General features: G+C 39.0%; 1 protein-coding gene across 3 annotated transcripts in view; it reads left to right on the forward strand.

The window, feature by feature from the left end:
• kcc (solute carrier family 12 member kcc) overlaps positions 1-21,193 on the forward strand; it is a 412,357-nt gene that overhangs the window by 89,931 nt on the left and 301,233 nt on the right. Inside the window, exon 2 of one of the 3 annotated variants that reach the window (XM_087348460.1) lies at positions 162-257. The exons of the other annotated variants lie outside the window; for them this stretch is intronic. Coding sequence (XP_087204586.1) covers positions 212-257 — 46 coding nt within the window. The 5' untranslated portion in view covers positions 162-211. The remainder of the gene's footprint in view (positions 1-161; positions 258-21,193) is intronic. 3 annotated transcript variants of the gene reach the window in all.

A 21,193-nucleotide genomic window follows, 5' to 3' on the forward strand; every position in this document is an offset into this window, starting at 1 on the left:
TAGTCACCATTTTTCTCACAGTTTCTTTGAAGCGAGTCCTCGTGTGTAGGTCTGCTTGTTAAACTGAATTATGTTTAAGTATTTCTCCCATGCGGAGAACGTTTTAATGGAAAACATTTTTTATTTTCTCTCAAATGTTTATTTGCTGGCTCGTGGATAAGTGCTACGTTGGTGCTGATTCTGCGCGATAGACGACGACACGTCTCCCGTGATGGACGGTGGCTCCACACCGCTGATGGCGTCGCTAGAAGCGCAAGGTAGCTCTTCAAATGTTTACGTCGTAACTGCTTGTAAATTTAGCTCCCATTTCAGAATTGACAGTTGAAATATGTTGTGGTCGGAACGGATTTTGATATTTTCCTTGGAAAACATTAATTCACATTGGGGAGGTTACTTCCAGTCCGCGTGTTTCATATCCAGAAGTACCTGGCCATCTATCTAGACCAGAATTGGTTTGTATCCTAACAATTTATCATATAGAAAATGACATGTTTTTATAAAATACATACTTAACTAAGATATAAAGCCCTTGGTTTTTTTGGTATGTGTCAGCTGATATGTTTATGGGAAATACTGTATTGTCCACGCCATGTGGCTTGGTGTTTTGCGCAACCGAGGCTAGGAGACGCTCTGCGCATGCTCTGTGCTGCAGTGAAAAAAAAATCCCTATTGCACGCACAATGTGAACAGTGTTCAGGAATAACAGTGGAGCCAACTCCGCTGGACATAAAGTTTTTTGATCGTTGAATGTTGGCTTTACCGTTACGTTGCATAAACCGAGCCGTAACGAGCCTATAAAAAAAGCCAGAACTATGGAGAACAGAAGCCAAGCAAACTGGTTCTGGCAGTACAGTCATTAGAATTATCATTTTGTGATACGTATTTTCTAACGGAAACTGTGGTTAATAGTTTTACGATATGTTGATTAAGATTCTTCTTGTACTTAGTAACATGATGTGTCATTTGTTTTTGCGTGTGTAAGACTGTTGGGAAAACATGCATTTTTTCTTTAAATTTTAAGTGTCTTGCTGAATAAAGTTTTTATGTCAGGAATTTGATCGACGCCATTTTGAATCAATTATGCATGCCAGTTTATGATTTATTGAGGGACGATGTGATAACACTGAAGTCGGGTGAAAATATAGAGAATTCATTTTATTTAGGAATTTGAGAAAGAATTTAACATTTAGAATATTGTATTTGTAAAATAAAATGCCATTTGCCGGAAGTGAAGAAATCATTTTAATGTAGATCATAAACCAGGGTTTTATCGCTTTCTACAGACAATATAACAAACTTGGTTGACCGGAAAATCGGAGGAAGCTAACGTAAGCAGTTAGCAGGATCTGGGAAAGCGAATTTAGGGGCAGAGGGGATGGTTGAAAAGCACGTAGTCATTATTCACTTGAAAGTCAACCACACGGATCAGATGCATTAAAAATAGGGATACTATGCTGATTACAGGTAAAAGCTGAAATGGTTATTCCAGATTTATGTACGGGAGCCGAATGTGAGCAATTTATTCAAAATTAGCCGAATTCGGAGAAATGATATCTCAGAAATTGACTGAGACTACCTCGGAAAAGTTACAGTTTATATAATATTACAAAGTTTTCCCATGAATCTTTAATCTCAGCTTATAAATTATACTGAGCATTAGTAAACAACCTTCAGTTTTCTAGAATTCATAAGGTAATGCTCGCAGTCTGCTTCTAGTTTACGATTACGCGTGATAAACTTTCGTCTCCTTATCCTAGGCTACTATGCTGTCACGACTAATGAATTAAATCACAGTTATCTGTTTCACTGTAGGAAATACTACAAAACGCTTGAATTATAGGTAAATTGTTTTCTAATCAACCTGTATTTCATTCGTAGCATTTATTTTGTTTGTCCTTCGGCAAATCAGTGTAATTGTTTCTTGTCTCGTCTCCTTTCCTTCTTTTCAGCGTTTCCTCCACGTTCACTCCGTTACAGACATTTGCTTAAACTTTACAAAAAGTGTCATGAGAACAGAGCATCTTAATGTGGAAAATTCCACCAGTCAAATACTCTTTATTAAATAAGCTAGTCTTTATTTTGTGTTTGACGTCATTTAGTTCTGACATATTCTGCGAGTTGCTTTCGGTTGTCCTCAGTTCGTGTAGGCATACAGGTATGCCATAGGGTGTGTGTGGGTTTTGTGTTCGTATGGGCATATCCTTAGTGTGTTATTTTGTATTTGACCTAAGTTTGTTCAGGTATATCCTACATCCCCGGAGTTAATTTGTAGTTCTGACTTGTATGAGGAATATTTTATAATCTGTTAGTTTATTTGTGGTAGTTCATAGTTCGTGTAGACATATCTCATTTCCTGTGAGTTATTTTTCTGTTATTCTCAGTTCGTGTTGGTATGTAACGAACCAAAACTTCGTCCGACGTAACTCACAACTCATTTACCTTTCCACGCTAAATAATCCACGCAAGTTGAAACCGAATCTCGAAGTAAATTCAGGAACACATTTACTCAGAGAAGGCTACATAAAAGTCACGAAATTACTTCTTATGCAACTACTCTAATTTGATCTCACTTTGTTTTCAGTCTTTGTTCACCCCTGATACTTAAAGCTCTTGTCAACGATTACAATAACATGTAAAATAACTGTAACAAAATTAATCCAAATTTTAGTTGAAAAATTTTAATTTCTTAGACCATGTCTAACATTGGCTTTCTACTTTTAAATGATCATATTATATTCGTCAGAGGAATAATAATTTGAATATTGTATGCAAGTAATTTCGTAACACTTTTCACTGTGTTGGAAAAGTATGTCATGTTCACGCAGATACATAGACCTACGCTAGGGATTGCTGTTTGCAGACATGAGATCCGGCTGGAAAATACCAAGTTGATATAAAAGTATCAAACAGCATGTTTTATTTGGCTTAGGGGACATAGGTTTTTTGCCACTGAATTAATAAGTACTAATATTACACAAGTCGGTAAGGGAATTATTTCATTTCGCTAGGATTGTCTGTTCTTGATTTGCCTGTCCTAAACTTGTGTGTGTGCTCCATGAAAAATTGTCAGTGGAACCACGGTTCCGGAGAATTTGACGTAAATACGTCTTTACGGAAAGGAAGTTTATATATTGGCTTTATTCTAAATATTTCCTTTATACATGCTTTACAGTTGAGGTAAGTTTGATTAAGACTTTGCTTATTCAACTTCAATTAGTTACGCTTAAGATTGGTCTGTGGTAGCTGAATGTAATGTAATGTAAAGTAATGTAATTTAATGTAATGTAATGTAAGGTAATGTAAGGTAAGGTAAGGTAAGATGGTTACCTAGGAAACGTCATCTGTTTATCAATAAACAGATGATATTTCCTAGGTAACCATCTTACACTTTTTCGTTTCCCTTTTTCGTTACACTTTTTTTCCTCATAGACGTATTTACGTCAAAAATTTCACTTCCAGTTCAAATTATAACCTCAGTCCCTCCTGAATCACATCCGCCAGTCGAGACCTCTACTTTAACTCCGGGAGGTTTCTTATGTACCTAAACATGCATCGTATCGAAAACCTATTTAATCCAAAGCTGTTAACCACAACAAGATTACCGCATTGTATAACCGGGGATGTTTTAAGGCTGTGAACATCAGACCTAATGGGATGAAGACGTGCGCGAGTTCCCACTCGCATTCTTTACTTAATCTGTTTCCTTCTTTCTGAAACATGTGGATACATATTAGTACCCTTTAGAGACCGCACGACTGAAGAAAATCACGCATTGGGGACGATTATCGTTTATACACTTATGCTAATTATTCTTCATCGAATATTCCCACGATGGTTATGAGTAGAAAAATAAAATGTTGACGATGTTTCGAAGTAATTGCTGCCTTCATCAGAATCGAAGTTATGGGAATACAACGACGCTGTTTTTCAAATCCTTAACACGATTACTTGTGATCGTTCAGGTGATGAAACGCAACGGGATTGTGCGATTATTCTGATTCGCGACCGAGTCAAACCATAACTAATACCGCTGCTATCTTATATTTTCAGTCGTCATACAAGGTACAGATATTTGCTAAAACTGTAATTGTTATCATGTTCCCTTGATTTTGATTTATAATATATTATTTTTACCTTATTTTTAACTTATTACATTTTGTCTTCTATACTCGTTCTTTCAAGTTCAGTAATATTTAAAAATATTTTAAATTATTTACGTTACAGGCCAATATTGAACCACTATCACTTCAAAATATACCCTCATTCCAATGAATTTGGCAGTAAACATCGTCAGAAGTTACACAACAACAGTAATTAAGTTTTAGTTTATAAGATTATAATTTTTAACTTTTAACTTTACACCTGAAGATGGTTCAATGTAACCGAAACATGTAGTAAAAAGATGTACCAAATATGTAAATGATATTTTAATATCTTATGTATAAATTTTATTTATATACAATTGTGATTAGACGGAAAAAAACACGAATAATTAAATTATAATATATATTTAATTAATCAGTAATACCCAACATATATTGTTTGCCGAACTTCAAGGCGAGGTGTGCCTTTGGTGATGTAGGCTAAAATCGTACGGCTCTCTAAAATGGATTTGAGAGAAATAATCTGTCGACGTTTATGGTTACAGTAAATAACTTTCGGGATTTTATCACGGAATTTTGAAGGAACTCCCCAGCCGTGGAGTTGGTTTATAGAACCGAATGTAGCACAGACTTTTAGCGCTTTGTCCTTCGTATGAGACGACAAATTATTCTACCGTAAGTATGCCTTATAGATGTTAATGAAGTCCTTGACGTTGAAATATTTTCGCCACGAGACAATTAATGATGGATGGACAACGGGTAGATGACGGATGGGAGAGGAGATTCCACACGTACGACCTCTTGCAGTCCTTGGAGTCCATAAGTTACGGTACATGATGACACTTAAACCAACTATTCAGTCACTTTTTATCACAAAATTGAAAGTATTCGGAGAGCAGCAAAACCTTAAAGTATTTCTAAGATTTAATCACTAAACTAATGGTAGACGCAATGACGGATTCTGAAGGCTCTTTCCCCCATTAACGAACGATTTTGTGACACAAAGTGTAAGGAACAAGTGACTATACGGAATCACAAATTACTGACGTGGAAAATCCGTGGAGTCTTTTATATACCCAGAACCAATAGCCCGTAGGTAAAGGGAGATAAATTGCAGGTCTCCGCTGACTAAATGACGTATGATTTCTAGATGCAGTTATACGATGTGCCACGAAGAATAATGAGGCTTCTGAGCGCCACAGGGGGCTCACAATGTTGGTACTTTAGACTTCATATTTAAATGCCGTCGTCCTTGCTTTCAGACTGTTGTTTTATTTGTATAACAATACAGAGGCTCAGGATACCACCGAGCTTATGTGTGGATATGTGAATCTGTCTGTATGTGCTCCCTAATGCAGCATTATTTTATTGGCCAATAGGTGTTTCGTCTTGGAAGATGGTCGTGCTGCTTTTTAGGCGCCTTATATTGGGGTATTTCGGTATCTTTACTTACCAGCATGGTGGACTTTCGAGTTGGTGTCAAAGCTAGCGTGTTTTAGTGCACGGCCATGTAGTTATTTATCTTTTTAGAAATGACGCGTCTGGTTTTACACAGTTCAGAGCATATTATTTGTAGCTCGAAGCCACAGGATACTGACTGAAAGCTGAATCTGAGCAGTAGTTACGTTCGTGTCTTTATATTAATATATGAAGTCCTCCGAGCGGAATTCTTGTTGAGGAGGAACGTGTCTCTGATAATTTATTTTCATACTAACAAACTCCCATTTCTGGTTCCTATCGTTATTATTATTATTATTATTATTATTATTATTATTTAGTGTTCTGTCTGACGACAGGTCCATATGAACAGGAACCTTCCATCCTTTTCTCGGACTGGGACCTGTTCATATACGTTCTTGGCAGATGATCCAGAAGTGGTTTGCCATTGCCTTCTTCTGTGTGTGAATGGAGTAATTGTTGGGATGCCACGGAGGAAAACTCCGTGTTGCCTAGACCACGGCCTTGCCCAACACAAGTTATAAATTCGGGCACCGCCGGGAATCTAACCCGAGACCCCAGGATTAAAAGGCCAGCGTTCTAACCGCTAGACCACCTCATCTTATTATTATTTAGTGTTATGTCTGACGACAGGTCCATATGAACAGGATCTTTCCATCCTTTTCTCGGACTGGGACCTGTTCATATACGTTCTTGGCAGATGATCCAGAAGTGGTTTGCCATTGCCTTCTTCTGTGTGTGAATGGAGTAATTGTTGGGATGCCACGGAGAAACCGGGGAAGCCCGTGGCCAACTGAATTCAGTCAAAATCCTCATAAAGCATTTATGAAAGATTCATTTTAATATTGTTTTTCCACATACCTCTAGGTATTGTAAGTGGTCTCTTCAATGCTGGTTTTCGTTCGTCATTTGATCACGCTAATATTATTTGGCGGACACTACAAATTGTGAAGGTTCTCAATATGCAGTTATTTCCGTAGATAAGTTTATTATCTTTCTTAAGTTCCATTATTTTTCTCTTTAATTTGTTTCATAAATGTTCCTAAGCTTACGAAGCCCGCAACCAAGTTTACGCGAGCGCACTATCCATCTTTGAGATTTGGTTTCATATTTTTCTTACAGCTGCGTCACACTTTATTTCATCAGTGATGTTTATTTTTTTAAAGTTTGTATCAAGAAATTATTGACCTGTAGGGAAAAAAACATAATCACACACACTCATGAAAATGTGACTGGTACAACGCGAAAGCTGTTTGTAAGATAATTTTGTTATAATACCATATTCTTGCTATATCTGTGGTTACAGCTCTCTTTAGTTTAGTGAATTCTGCTACATTAAACATGCAAAGTCCGTTCTGTTTGAAATAAAATTTGGAAAGGATATAGGGATGTCTTAATATGTTATCTGAAAAATTGAACGAAGAATTGGGTGAATGTAAGTAGAAACAAACCATTGGGTATTAAAGTTTGGATGGTGTAGCGGTTAGAACGCTGGCCTTGTAATCCTGGGGTCTCGGGTTCGATACCCGGCGGTGCCCGAATTTATAACTTGTGTTGGGCAAGGCCGTGGTCTAGGCAACACGGAGTTTTCCTCCGGGGGCTTCCCCGGTTTCTCCGTGGCATCCCAAAAATTACTCCATTCACACACAGAAGAAGGCAATGGCAAACCACTTCTGGATCATCTGCCAAGAACGTATATGACCAGGTCCCAGTCCGAGAAAAGGATGGAAGGATCCTGTTCATATGGACCTGTCGTCAGACAGAACACTACAAATAAAAAAAAAATGTGATGATGTTTATGAATTGCCAGTCGTGTAAATTAATTGTGGCAGTAAATGATTAACTGTCCTGTACCTAGACATTTATCCGGATAAGTTGATTATTTGACGGGATTGTCTTAACGACAAATATTATATAACGTCCTTTAAGTTTGTAAAATGGTTAAAAATGTCGAGATGCTGTTAACAAAGAGGTCGCACTTGCTTGCACTCTGCTGACATTCGCCTTGAAGAGACTGAGAAAAGCTATGAAAAGCGCTTTCCTTTCGAGTCAGAATCGCTCCAAATCCTACGTCTTACCTCCTGCCATTTGAACCGGCCCGGTGTTCCATTTTGTGATATGTAATCTATCGCTTTAAGGTACTCAGTAAAGTAACGTTTGCGTGCTGATGTGAATTCAGTGTATGAAAGAAATTAAGTCATTTTTTGAATTTCTTTATTACAGTTTATAAACAGCTTGTAAAGTTCAAAAGATGACAGAGAATTTACTCATATCCATTCAAATTATCAAGCACTACCCCGGTGTCCTACGTGAGCGATTAAATGCGAGCGGTGCGATTTGCGTGGGTGAAGCGGAAATATCAAACTGGCTGTTTGTGTGGCGCTGTCCTAGGTTACAGCGAAGCGGTCAGCGGACAAAGTCCGAGATCAAATATTTTGATATTTCCGCGCAGGTCGCTGCGCTGGCCAGTAAGGCGCATGCGCAAGGAAGCTCTGACTGTGCAGTACACGGAAGACGCATGCGCAGGAAGGCCGTGTGTTTCTCTCACGTAGGACACAACAAGCGATTCCCTTATGTCATATGACACCCCATGCTGCTTATGCAGCTCGCACAGCTCGCTTCTTATCGCTCACGTAGGACATTGCCTATGGTTATAAGAGGATTTATTGGTGTTTTATTAACAAAGATGGAAAGGGTTAAAACCCAAAGTGTCTGTAATAATATTTCGGTGTTGTAATGTCGTATCTTTTGTTACGTCGTACTCAACAAATTCTAAGCGTTACTACTGCAAAAGACGAAGAAATATACGAGTTCCATTATCAGATTTATTTCTGTCGTGATGACATGTTTAACCGTTCCAGCTCAGTTCTCTTTTACGTTTTCCTTTCACCCTCCCTCATTTCTTACCCTGCCTTAACCCTTTCCACTTCCCCATCCCGATCAGTCTTCTTACAGCATGGACAGAATCTCCTTATGCACAGTCCGTACCATTTAAAACGCAACAAATAAAAAACAACCACGTTCTGCGATACTAAAGTGAATCCAGACGCAGGCTCGCTCTGTGTAATAAGACTCTTCGAACCTCCCCCCGTGGAACTGGAGTAATGGTCACCCTGGTTGATAGGCCGCTGTACACGACGGTTGCGCGTAAAGGCTGTGCAGGTATTCACGAACACAACGCATGTAGTTATGAGCACTCTGACAAGGAAGTGCCTGATAAGACAACAATACACAGCCTGATAACAAAATTTCGTGTCTCAGGAAGTGTTTGTCTGGGGAAAATGGTCTTCAAGCGACAAAACAGCTGAAATTACGGCGGTACGAACTTCAAGCACTGAAACAGCTGCAGGAATTCAGTATTGCCATTGGTTTTCTTCGTTTTACTTGAGGTCGTTCGTGTGTGGTAGTTATGATTGCACTTTCAATGAAACATCCTGTAGTATCGTGTTCCCGTCGTTCGTTTTTTTTTTAAGACGGAGCTTCGACGCTCTGCACGCGGCCAAGACTGGTTTATCTGATAACATAAGTCTAACGGGATATCGGGAAACACTCATGGGTTAGATGAAAGAGTCTGGAACCATACATTTAGTTGGATTTGTACGAAGGAGGAATTACCAAAGCAGCGTTTAAGATGGAATACAGAACCTATTCTGTGGTGCAATATGTGAATCACACGACTTGTCTGTCTTGTATTTTGGCACAGAAGATGTATCAAATAACGAACCGCGTGTGTCACAGGCCTTGAGAAGCTAATAGTCGTTCATCTGGTCAAGTAATTATCCGCCGTTTGTGGGGGCCGAGCCCACACCTATGGGCTCCGCTCTGAGCCAGATGATGTCTGTTTGACGCCCCGACATTCATTTTATTATCATCGTCCTTTCCCCCATGCGTACTACGTGTTCCTGGCGTCTTTCATTTGCGGAATAGCAGAGCCAGTGAAGTCCCTCCGTTGTCTTGTCCCTTTCTCTCTCACAGATTCAGACATTCATATGAGCACTTTTTTTCACAAAGATTCTTAAGCTACTTGGGTTGTGGTTGTCTTGTAAGCTTGTATGTGTCTACAAGCATCTCCGTGGTACACGCTGCCTAAATCCTCCTCCTAAATATAACAAACTCCCACTGTATGATAGATAATTCATATTTCATTCTTTATATTAAAGAACGGATAAAATTAATATTTTAAATTTTCTTGATAGGCGACGGGTGATAAAATTATTCTGAACGGAATAACAACCTCGGTTTCTCAAGGACTCAGTGTTTAAAACTCGAATCGGAGTCTAAGTTTAATATTTTCAATGACAAACTTTATGGTTGTAATGGAATTATATATTATGAAATATGACATTCGATTTTAATTCGTCCTTAATCTTAGTTCGTCGTATCTGACGACATATAATATTCTGTATCCATTATTTCCTATGCAGACGGAGTGTCTGTGTATGAATTAATGGATACCTACCACAGTCAGCAGTGACGCCACCAACAAGAAGGAATAGTCGATATTCATCCATATTTATGTCCCCCACATATACGTATGTAGCGAGATACAAACACAGCAAGCTCTGGACTGCCTTGTAATCGGGAATTATCTGGTTCGAATCTTGGTCGCTTATTGAAATTCGTGAGTAATGATCTCTGTCTTCTGAGTTGTTGCGCAGTGTAGGTTAGTGACGTTTCAGAGGCTTGCTTACTGCCGCCATCATCACTCATAGCTCTTATGATGGAGGCAGCAAGCACCTCTGAAACGTCACTAAGCTTCTACGAGACTACACGACGCAACAACCCAGAAGACAGAGATCTTCAGACCCACCGCCGTGAAAATCTTAAATCCCACCTAATCCCACATGAACGTGGTTAATACTATGAAGTGCCACGGTGGTCTATCGGTTAGAACGCTGGCCTTGTAATCCTGGGGTCTCGGGTTCGATTCCCGGCGGTGCCCGAATTTATAACTTGTGTTGGGCAAGGCCGTGGTCTAGGAAACACGGAGTTTTCCTCCGGGGGCTTCCCCGGTTTCTCCGTGGCATCCCAACAATTACTCCATTCACACACAGAAGAAGGCAATGGCAAACCACTTCTGGATCATCTGCCAAGAACATATATGAACAGGTCCCAGTCCGAGAAAAGGATGGAAGGATCCTGTTCATATGGACCTGTCGTCAGACAGAACACTAAATAAAATAAAATCCTGACTAATGATTTTCGTTTGTCAGTAGCTTTATCCGGCTTTAACAGCCATGTTCAAAGTACTAAGTTAGTGTTCTGCCCCTTCACATTGCACAACTTCTGTATTTGAAGCAATGTCTTAGTGTAACATAAATATTAAGAAGTGTTGGTACAGAAGTATGACAAATTATACGTCAGTAAATGTAAATATCTTCAAGAGTTGTGGTTACTAAACGCGTCCATTCCTTTGCTTATTATGTGCAAAACACGCTTTAGTCCTTTTCCGAATGCGATTAAAATTAAGATTAAAATATTTACCTTGAGAATAATTGAGATGGGCATAGTTTACGGAGAGAATATTCGGGCTTACGAAGGATCAGTTAGCAGAATAACTGAGAAAATTACATTAAGAGGAACAATATATGCTACTTATACAATATTACAAGTGAGATTAAATTGAATGAGGTGAGAGGGATAGGACATGTAGCATGAATGACCAGATGAGAAATGGACACACAATTTTGAACCCAAAAACATTAAGAATAATGAAATTATGCCACAATATTAAAATGGATCTTGAAGAAATAAGGTGTGAGCGTGTGTATTGAATTTAACTCCGTGATGATAGTGTTCGCTTACTGACTGTTGTAAACACGGTAATGGACCTTTTGGGTGCACGAAAGAAGTTAAGTTTCTTGGCCAAGTGATTTAAGTATGGACTGTCCATACCTCGAAGTTTATTGTAACATTAGTTAAGCAGTGTACCCGATCGAGACCCTTCCCAATAAATGTAGTTCCTGTACGAAGGGTTTAGTTTTAATGTGCATGAGCTCTACAGATTTTATAAACTTTTCCATGCGATTGTAATTATCCTCACAAGTAACGGAGACGGACATAATGTATATGAAAACGAAGATGGCTGTCTTCCGGGTTGGAAGAAGTTCTTCAGCGTTTAATACGTACTTGATACCTCCATCATGAAGGCAGTGATATCCATCTTTATACTCACTGCCGTGAGAACCTCAAATCCTGCACAATGTATTTCGTTTTTATTTTATGTTCAAAATTTTTTAAAGTTTTGTCAGCGTATTTACGACCAGACTGTATAAAGGGCTGAATTTATTAGCGTGCCATGTAAGTCTAATTTCCATAGCAACTTGTGTTGAGTTTTTGTTTCAAAATCCTGATCTCATTGAATTTCAAAATGTCTTGATGTTTGGATAGTCTATTAAATTGAATGCTGAGTAGTTTGCCGTCCTGATCCTTCGTAATAAATGCAAATTCTGTATAGCAAAGATGCAATATTTAAAGTTATCACGGCGTTGAAAATGTCGATAATGTTCCTCTGGGCTGTGACGCCGTGTAGACTTTTATGTGGATATCAGGTGTTTGAGGAAATATATTATCTCCATCATTACGGACTTTTCAGCTCTGAAGATGGGGACAGCGGTTTATTATAAACGTTGGTACAGTGTCTGCCTACATACTCACACGACGTTACAACTCAGAAGAACACTTTCGACCTCTTTAATGTTGTGACAAACTGAAATCTCACTTTTGGACACAAGTTTGTGAAGTTTTCACCAATAAGGAAATGTTTATTTAGGTAGCTGGTGTGAAGATGTGATGTGTGAACTGGTTTACGGATGGATGGGGCGAGGTGGAGAGGAAAAGATGGGAAAAATAATTCCACGTTGAATTTTTCATAATAACCGTAATAAATAACTCAAGCACTTAACATCTTCGGGGCTAGGCCTAATCGGGGTTTATCGCCCATTGGGAACAGCCCCGGGCCTTCATTAAAAGTTCCACCTTACTATTTACCAGGAACCAAGCCTTTCGCTTGCCTGCTTGTTCCCTGGGGGCTTTATCCCATACGTATGCTGCTCCAGGGGATTTGTACAACAGGTGTAATCCCATGGTCTCGTACGAACACGAGTTTTCCGCCGAAATTTCGATTTTCTGTCAACTGTTTGTCTTGGCTTTCATCCGTGATTTTACTGCCATCTATTAGCGTGTTCTTCGAACTAGATGTTCTGCGTGTGACTCGAGAGCAGCTGTTCACATTTTCGCCAGTTCTGATATCTGTCAGTGATGGTATGAAGTACTCGTGTTGCAGTCTGTCCGTGGTATGACTGACCAATGGAATGTACCGAATTATCTTGCTGTAGTAACGTCAGAAGAAAGGTTATTCGGATGAAGGATGTGAATAATTTATCACCCTCATAATTCACATACCGCCACGGTGGTCTAGCGGTTAGAACGCTGGTCTTGTAATCCTGGGGTCCCGGGTTCGATTCCCGGCGGTGCCCGAATTTATAACTTGTGTTGGGCAAGGCCGTGGTCTAGGCAACACGGAGTTTTCCTCCGTGGCATCCCAACAATTACTCCATTCACACACAGAAGAAGGCAATGGCAAACCACTTCTGGATCATCTGCCAAGAACGTATATGAACAGGTCCCAGTCCGAGAAAAGGATGGAAGGATCTTGTTCATATGGACCTGTCGTAAGACAGAACACTAAATAATAATTAGATGAGGTGGTCTAGCGGTTAGAACGCTGGCCTTGTAATCCTGGGGTCTCGGGTTCGATTCCCGGCGGTGCCTGAACTTATAAGTTGTGTTGGGCAAGGCCGTGGTCTAGGCAACACGGAGTTTTCCTCCGGGGGCTTCCCCGGTTTCTCCGTGGGCTTCCCCGGTTTCTCCGTGGCATCCCAACAATTACTCCATTCACACACAGAAGAAGGCAATGGCAAACCACTTCTGGATCATCTGCCGAGAACGTATATGAACAGGTCCCAGTCCGAGAAAAGGATGGAAGGATCCTGTTCATATGGACCTGTCGTCAGACAGAACACTAAATAAATAAATAAAATAAATAATTCACATAATCACTGCATTTCCTTGGATACATGTGCATCGGTAAATACGATATTTCATAATGTCCCAAAAAGATTTATACACACATTGAATGAATGGAATAAATAAATTTTAATAAGATAAACCATTACATACGTGAGATTTGGCACTTGGTAAATTATCGAATTAGTGCAGGTGTTAAAAATGGTAACAGTTGACAGCGGCTAGCATCTGACTGACAGGCGGACACCAAAGTTTCTGCTTTGCATATATAATTTTTTGGACACCCTGTGTGTTAAAAGGGCACTGATAAGAAATGGATGATTTTTTTTAAAATTACATAGTACGTTTATGTACGACAAAGTTGATGACGTCATAGCTAAAGTGTGTGTGGCGTAAATAATACCTTTGGATTTTAAGAGATTCGATTGTGAGTGTAAGAAGAAATAATCTACGTCAGTGCGTTCAGTTAAAACAAAATGTTACGGACCCAAAAGTTAGTACACACATAATCATTAAAAATTACCTAATTGGGAATCGAACCCTAGCCACCCGTACTGTAGGCAAACACAATTTTAATTGGAATATATTCCTGGCAACACAAATGCCGATAGTTGAATCAGACTGAGATGAAAGTGGAAAATAGAATTGTGTGTTAAATGAAACGCTATTTTGGCCGGGAGATGAGGAGAGTTTGCACTGCCATAGTGCAGAACCGGAACCGAATCCGAGGATTTCAGTCGACCGGGTCATCTTGTAAACGGCGAAAAATGGCGCTCGACTTTCAAAAGCAAACAGATAATAGAATGGGAATCTACGTAGTTATTGGCCACTCAAGGATACTTACATGTTTTTGCGATGTAACAAAATCCGTACATTTTGTTGAAATTCAAATTATCATACGTTTTTAGAACCTCGTTTATTGTTTTATTCACAAAGTGCATCATAAACTATGAATGACTGTCACATAAGATTTTTCTGTGCTGTGAATTGAAACCTACACAAATGTACGGTTATTAGCGACTTAATGCAGTTATTGCACGTGTTTGAGACAGTTACTGAGCACTTCTTACAAAATCCTTAAATTATCTGTTATTTTTTCCAGTTAAAATATATGACGACCACAAAAAGCGAATTACCACATGGTTGGACGTTTATGTGCAAGTTTACTTCTCGGTTACTACTAGCATGAACACTGAATTTAAATTCATGTGACTGTCGTCGTCAACATTTTTTCAACCTGTGTCATCTCTTGTCTGTGTTTACGTCTTTGCAGAAGCTGTCATCATCCGAACTTGGAATGTGTTTCTTGTGTTATTTTGGTATGCATAATTCATGATACAAAATTTCTTAATCATCACATCAAAGCCCACAGCCCATGTTTGATTATTCTTTTGTAAATATGGCACACTGAATTTTATTCCATCAAGTACTTCTGTCAGAAGCTCCATTTTTAGCTCTACGTTTTGGAAATTAATGTTCTTTTCTTATTTTGCAACGCGATTTCTTTTTCATCGTATCTTTTCCTCTTTTTCTGAAGCTTTAGCAAGATTCTTCTCCTCAAACAGCTCTTGAATTATCCTTTCAACCCGTTTATCGCTTTGCGTTACCGCGTACGAGACGTATGAGACCACACAAGGTATTCATTTACATATTCAATGTAGACGAATCTTGCTGCACTCAGATTTTCCATCGTACAAATTGCTACAGAATCTTCCAGCTGGTGAACGTTGTGTATCGTCCCCTTTGGTGTTCCACGTTATATTCACATCATAATCTCTCCTCCATCGTGAGTTCCGTTGAAACTCCAAAATCATTTACGTAAGACGTCAGAGATTGATTCTCATCTTGTGTTTTACCATCGGCAGGATATGAAAGTCGGGCTCTTGTGAATACTGTAATGAACCCTCGGGTTTCATAAAATGTTGGGAAAATCTTGAGTAGCTGAGAAACTGTTGGCTTCTCAGGGCGAACTCTGTTCCATGGAGTAAGTAAGTAAGAATCTCGAATTTGTTATTTTAACCTCTCAGAAAGTATCCCCAAATGCGAAACAGCATGAAGAAATGTTTATTGTCGACAGAAAGAGAATTCTTTTATCCTTCAAAATTCTTCTCTCCCAATGATTTTGACGAATATGGACTAATTCATGGTAGTAACCATTTCAATTATAATTTTGTACTGAAATTCTTACTAGAATCTGAATCCGTAGCAGATGTGACACATTTTATGTAATCCAAAGCTTCGGTGTTCAGTGGATGAAGCTCACAAGCTCTGAAGCTATCAGTTAGTGTTTTCGGTTCAGACCTTGAAACACCAATTTCTTTCAGAAGACGTGAAAATTACACATAATTTAAAAGTTCTTGTGGATGCTGTGTGTACCATTGTGTCCGGAAAGATACTTTTGTTGGGCGATAAACAGCTGCGCCCGCTGGTGCTTAAGATTCGGGTGGCGTTTGGGGAAAGCACCGTGACTTCTGATTCTAATTCTCTTTATAAGAGACTTAGTTGGCGTGTGAGAGTTGACGCACGGCCGTCAAGAGACAACTGGGAACTCAATACCCTCTGTAACAAGATAAGGGTGGTTTATTAAAAATACTTCAGCCGTCATCCACCCATACTCCATTGCGCAGGCTCTTACTTCGAGATCGTCTCAGGAATTCTTTTGGTAAGGCTACACGATCATATGACATCATGTCTTTTCATCCGCTGAAAAGGTATGGATTAAAGCAATATTTTCTTTTGGAACTCTCCGTCCTTAGGAAATTAACAGTAAATATCACTGTGGGAACATATGTATATGTTACCGACAAATATGAAATCCGGCAATAGAATGCCTAAAGTCAATAGGCAAAGTATGAAATTCAGGCATTCTATGGAATGCCAAGGCATTTTATAAAATGCCTAGAAATTTTAGGCGATGTATGAAACTAACAGTTTATTTTATGCTTTGCAAAGATATTCTATAGAATACCTGGGAATTTTATAAAATGCCTCAGATTCTTTAGGCAAAGTATATAACAAAGAAGTTTCTATAATATGATTTATACATGAGATGATAATGTTGCGTCATATTGTGATGATTATAATTGTTTAATTTTAACCGTCTAATCACACAACATTACTTCTAGACGAACCTCATCCACTCTTCATATCTGACCGATTATAAAAAACCACTACAAACATTTCACCCACGCAAGATCACGCGACATACATTTACGAAACAACATTGAATGTGATAACAAAGTACAATTGATCTAGAAGAGGATAACTTTCCGATATTTAATGGACATCTGACGAAGGATTGCATTTAGAATATTACATTTGAATTTATATCGATTATACACCTGAAGATGGTTCATTGAAAAACCGAAACATGTCGTAAAAAAGATGATGCTCTAATTGTAAATCGAACATTTCGATAGAAGGAGCATCATTTTAATATATTTTAATATATTTTAAATATTAAATGTTAATTGTAATAATAATATTTTAATATTTAATAAAATGTTTTATTGTGATTAGACGGTTAAAATTGAACAATTATAAACAATGATTTATACAGTTTTATTTCATTTTTTATATTTGCAAAAACTTAATACAAAACAATTTTTTTAAATTCTCAAAACATTTGTTATGTTCAGATTCAGTAGCTTGGTGTTTTCGCGACTATCTTGCACAACCTCCATCTTGACAGCTTACCCAATCGACTTTGATTAATTTTAATTTACACAACCAAACAATATTAACATTACTATTTATTATGCCTACTGACTTTAGGCATTCTATACATTGCCGGTAACATATCAAATAAAGACTCCATTACAGTTCTTAGAGACATCTGATGGTAACACGAAGCAACTACTACTACAAGTGTGTCATCTGGCAGTAGAAATACCACTGAAAACAATAACTTTGAACTTCTAAATGCCCAACAACTGTAGTTTTTCCTACGCGGGGTGCTGATCAATATATTGGAAACCATCTGTTAATTCTACAACGCCGATCTCAACTAACATGTGAGGAGTAGGAGATTAAACCCACTATTAAGTTCGTATAAAGTCGATTAACAGCGAAGTTTCCTCCCCTCAAAGTTATGTTATCACTGTCTTTATTACCAAGTCATGCTGAGACGAATTAAATTCCTGTTTGAAGCTCATTGATTCTGGACATCGTATTAAAGGTTCCAGGATTTCGAAACAGAATATCAAGTGTGAACATACTAATTCTTATCTTTTGCAAATAGCTCGCATACTTCACGAAACGAAGACGCTTGTAAAGTTTGTTCTTTTTTAAATAAAACGATTTGTCTGCAGTGAGGTTAAAACACGTGACCTTTACATCAGAATGAAATTGATTGTGAATTGAAGAGAAAATCAAATTCAAACTTGTAACCTCGCCATTGCGAGTACAAACAATACAGCAATGATGTGGACGACAATTCTGACGATTGCATTTTGTTCGTTAACAAACATTTACTGGATTGCGTGCGCTTTGCATACGAACAACAGTTACATATTCTCTTTCGATTCACAGTCTGCGTTAATTCGGTATCCATTTCCAATTTGATAAATATAATTAAATTAAATTAATGATATGTACAGGAAGGTTACTTGCGGAAGATTAAGCCTACACGGAATGGTTGTAATTATGAGGCCAGCTGTTTGCTTACGTAACTTTACATTTCGGACTTAGAAAATGTTCAATTTTCGATTTCTGCTCCTTAGTGTGTGCATAATATTCCAGATCCAAATACAGCACAGATACGACACTGGCACGTATTTTAGCAAAATATTGTTTGCAGAATCATGAAATGAGAGCCGTCTTTTGTGGACATTAGGTTGTATGGTTCGAAATTGTTATTAATCCAACCCAAGCGGTGGTTCTCCATATCCTGGTTGATTCCATTTACAGATCGACCCGTCCAGAGAAATTTCACAGAACTGAATGGAGCCTAAGGAGAAACGACACTTTTGGAAGCACGCTGATATACAGGATAAGTGGTTTTCGTATGTGGTTGGGCGAAGCGGGGTTGACCGGGGATTGAGGAGTGCAGGGCGATGCGGGAGTGCGAACAGCATTGGAAGAGTGTACTCTGCGGAGTACTTGACTTCACCAACGATGACGTCATTATTGGTTATAAAGGATCTGGATTTATGGCGTAGATCCTCACTCACACCACGTGAATTTGATTGCAACCGTGAAGTTGATATCACTGGCTGTAGAAGTTAACAATTGCAAGCAGTTTTTTAGGGTCAACCTTACTAATAGCGAGGACCGTCCAATTATGATAGGCGCTCGAACAGACAAGAAATGTCGCGACTGTTTTGGAAGATAAAGGTTTATCATCATGTTGACAAGAACCAATCGCTGATCTATATTCCGAGATAGTTGGGTCCATTATACACCATCATGTGGTTTATTTAAAATCGATTTTAATATTACCATACGATATTATCATACGATTTTGTTGAAATTGGGTGAATTTTATTACAACACGGTATATGTTGTTGTTTCTTGGCTCTACAACCCGGTTGTGGATTTTCACCGCCACCTTTTTCGGAGGTTTCCTAGTCTTTGAACTGCCCCTGCACAATTTCTACTCAATCCTGATTTTGACTGCTAGAGCCATCTAGTAGTTAATCAGGAGAGACTTGAGTGAGAAATGGCTGCTGAATTTTGCTTACGAAACATCTCGTATCTTGCTCGTAAGGTCCTTTTACACGCCGTAAATCTACGACATGGGACCGCATAACACGGCATATACTCTGTGGTAGCTAATCATATTTCTTATTCATTATTTATCGAACTCAATCTCCGAATTTCGGAAGACGTTCGTTTTATTCTTAATGCGGTCGACCGAGCGAGTTTGCAGGCTCAAATTGTCCGACCCCATCGAGTACGGGGTTCGTGACTGCCATTTCGCTAGTCTTCCTCTCTCAGGGAGACGTGTAGCTTTATTACACGCAAATTAACATCACGGATTGTTCCAGCGTCGTAAAATAAGTATATCCCGGCGCCATGAATTCGTTTATTATGCTTCGCATGTGTGCGTTGCACTTGGAAGTGACGAAGTGCACATGAACTTAGCGCACCGAAATTATGATCAAATAATTTCGAATCATCTTGTATATTTGTGACTGTCGAGTAAATTTAACAGCGTTGCTCTTAACAAAACAGAAATCGTGATTAATTTGTATCACGGTAGTTGTGTCTGATAGGAAACTTTGTAGACACTCCCTGTGCTGTATTGCACTGCTTTTCAACCAAGTTCGAAATAGGTCCACATCACGACTTGGAAAAACGTAAAACATATTTCTTGAAGTTACGGCAAATTATGTCTTGATCGACAGGAACGTGTTTCCTTTAATACTGAGAGTAGTAACAGGTTTGCATAAATTTAAAGTATTTTTAAACTAAGAGCACTGAAGGTAATTTGGTTTCAGAAGTTAACTATGCAATATAGAAAATTTAATATCAAGTTCTACACTGGCATTCGTCTTTTCAACTCTGAGAGTTATGGTGGTTTATATGACAGTAAGGTTACAATAGGTTTCTTGATTAAATTAATCTGATTCAAATCTGAAATTTCGAGGGTGTTTGCCGTGTTAGTGACGCCGTATGGACTTCAGGTTCCTGAAGACAGATGAAGTATGTGTCTCCGAAACGTATGTACCCATAAAAAATTGCAATGCTTCTCGTGTTGGAAAACCACCTTCGACGTCTCCACTGCCCTAAGGGCCTCAGATCGTACATCTCAGGGACGTGTAGTCAAATATTCATTGCAAATGAATTGTACGTTACCTTGTGACTGTGTATGGAGAGGAGGGGGGGGGGTAAATTTAGAAACACCAACCCTTAGAACGCTTGAACTGTTTTAATTTCAAGATTAATCTTTTCCTAACTATGAGCATGAAATGCATGCGACTTCTAATTACCTTATATACATGTACGAGGTGCGATCGGAAAGTTTAAAGACTGCGCCTATAAAAACCCGTACACTTATCTCAGGTATTAAATTCATCCATCACCCTCGAAGTTGTTCCCCTGGGAGTGAACACAACGATCCCAGCGCCGCTGCCAAGCCTGGAAGCATCCCTGGAAATCTTCCTTTGTCAGCCTGTCAAGCACCAACTGCGATTCTGCCTGAATCTCTTCTATCGTCTCAAATCTCCTTCCCTTTAGCTGAATTTTCATCTTTGGGAAGAGGAAGAAGTCACACGGAGCTTAGAAAGGAAGTTGGGGTCGGTTCTTGCAAGATCTTTGAGCTCCTGACAAACGAGAAGTCGATTCTGCTTCTGGTCCTCAGACAGGATGCGTTGCATGTGGAGTTCTTCCTTTAGAATCAGCTGACAGGTCCCATAGCCTATCCCAACAATGTCGCACAAGTCGTTGATGGTACGACGTCGATCTTCGTGAATGGCCTGCCGAATCTTCGTAACATTTTCGGGCGTTGTGCTCGAAGATGGTCGTCCAGAACGCTCGTCATCATCGACAGAGGTTCGGCCATTTTTAAAACGTGAATGCCACACAAAAGTTTGTGCACGACCCATTGCGGACTCCGCAAATGCTTGCTTTAGCATTTCATAGGTTTCCGTACCCGTTTTGGC

This window comes from Zootermopsis nevadensis, unplaced genomic scaffold (assembly GCF_977971745.1).
Source record: "Zootermopsis nevadensis isolate Lab colony 2312 unplaced genomic scaffold, Znev_1.0 Znev_ptg000013l, whole genome shotgun sequence".
Lineage (NCBI taxonomy): Eukaryota > Metazoa > Arthropoda > Insecta > Blattodea > Termopsidae > Zootermopsis > Zootermopsis nevadensis.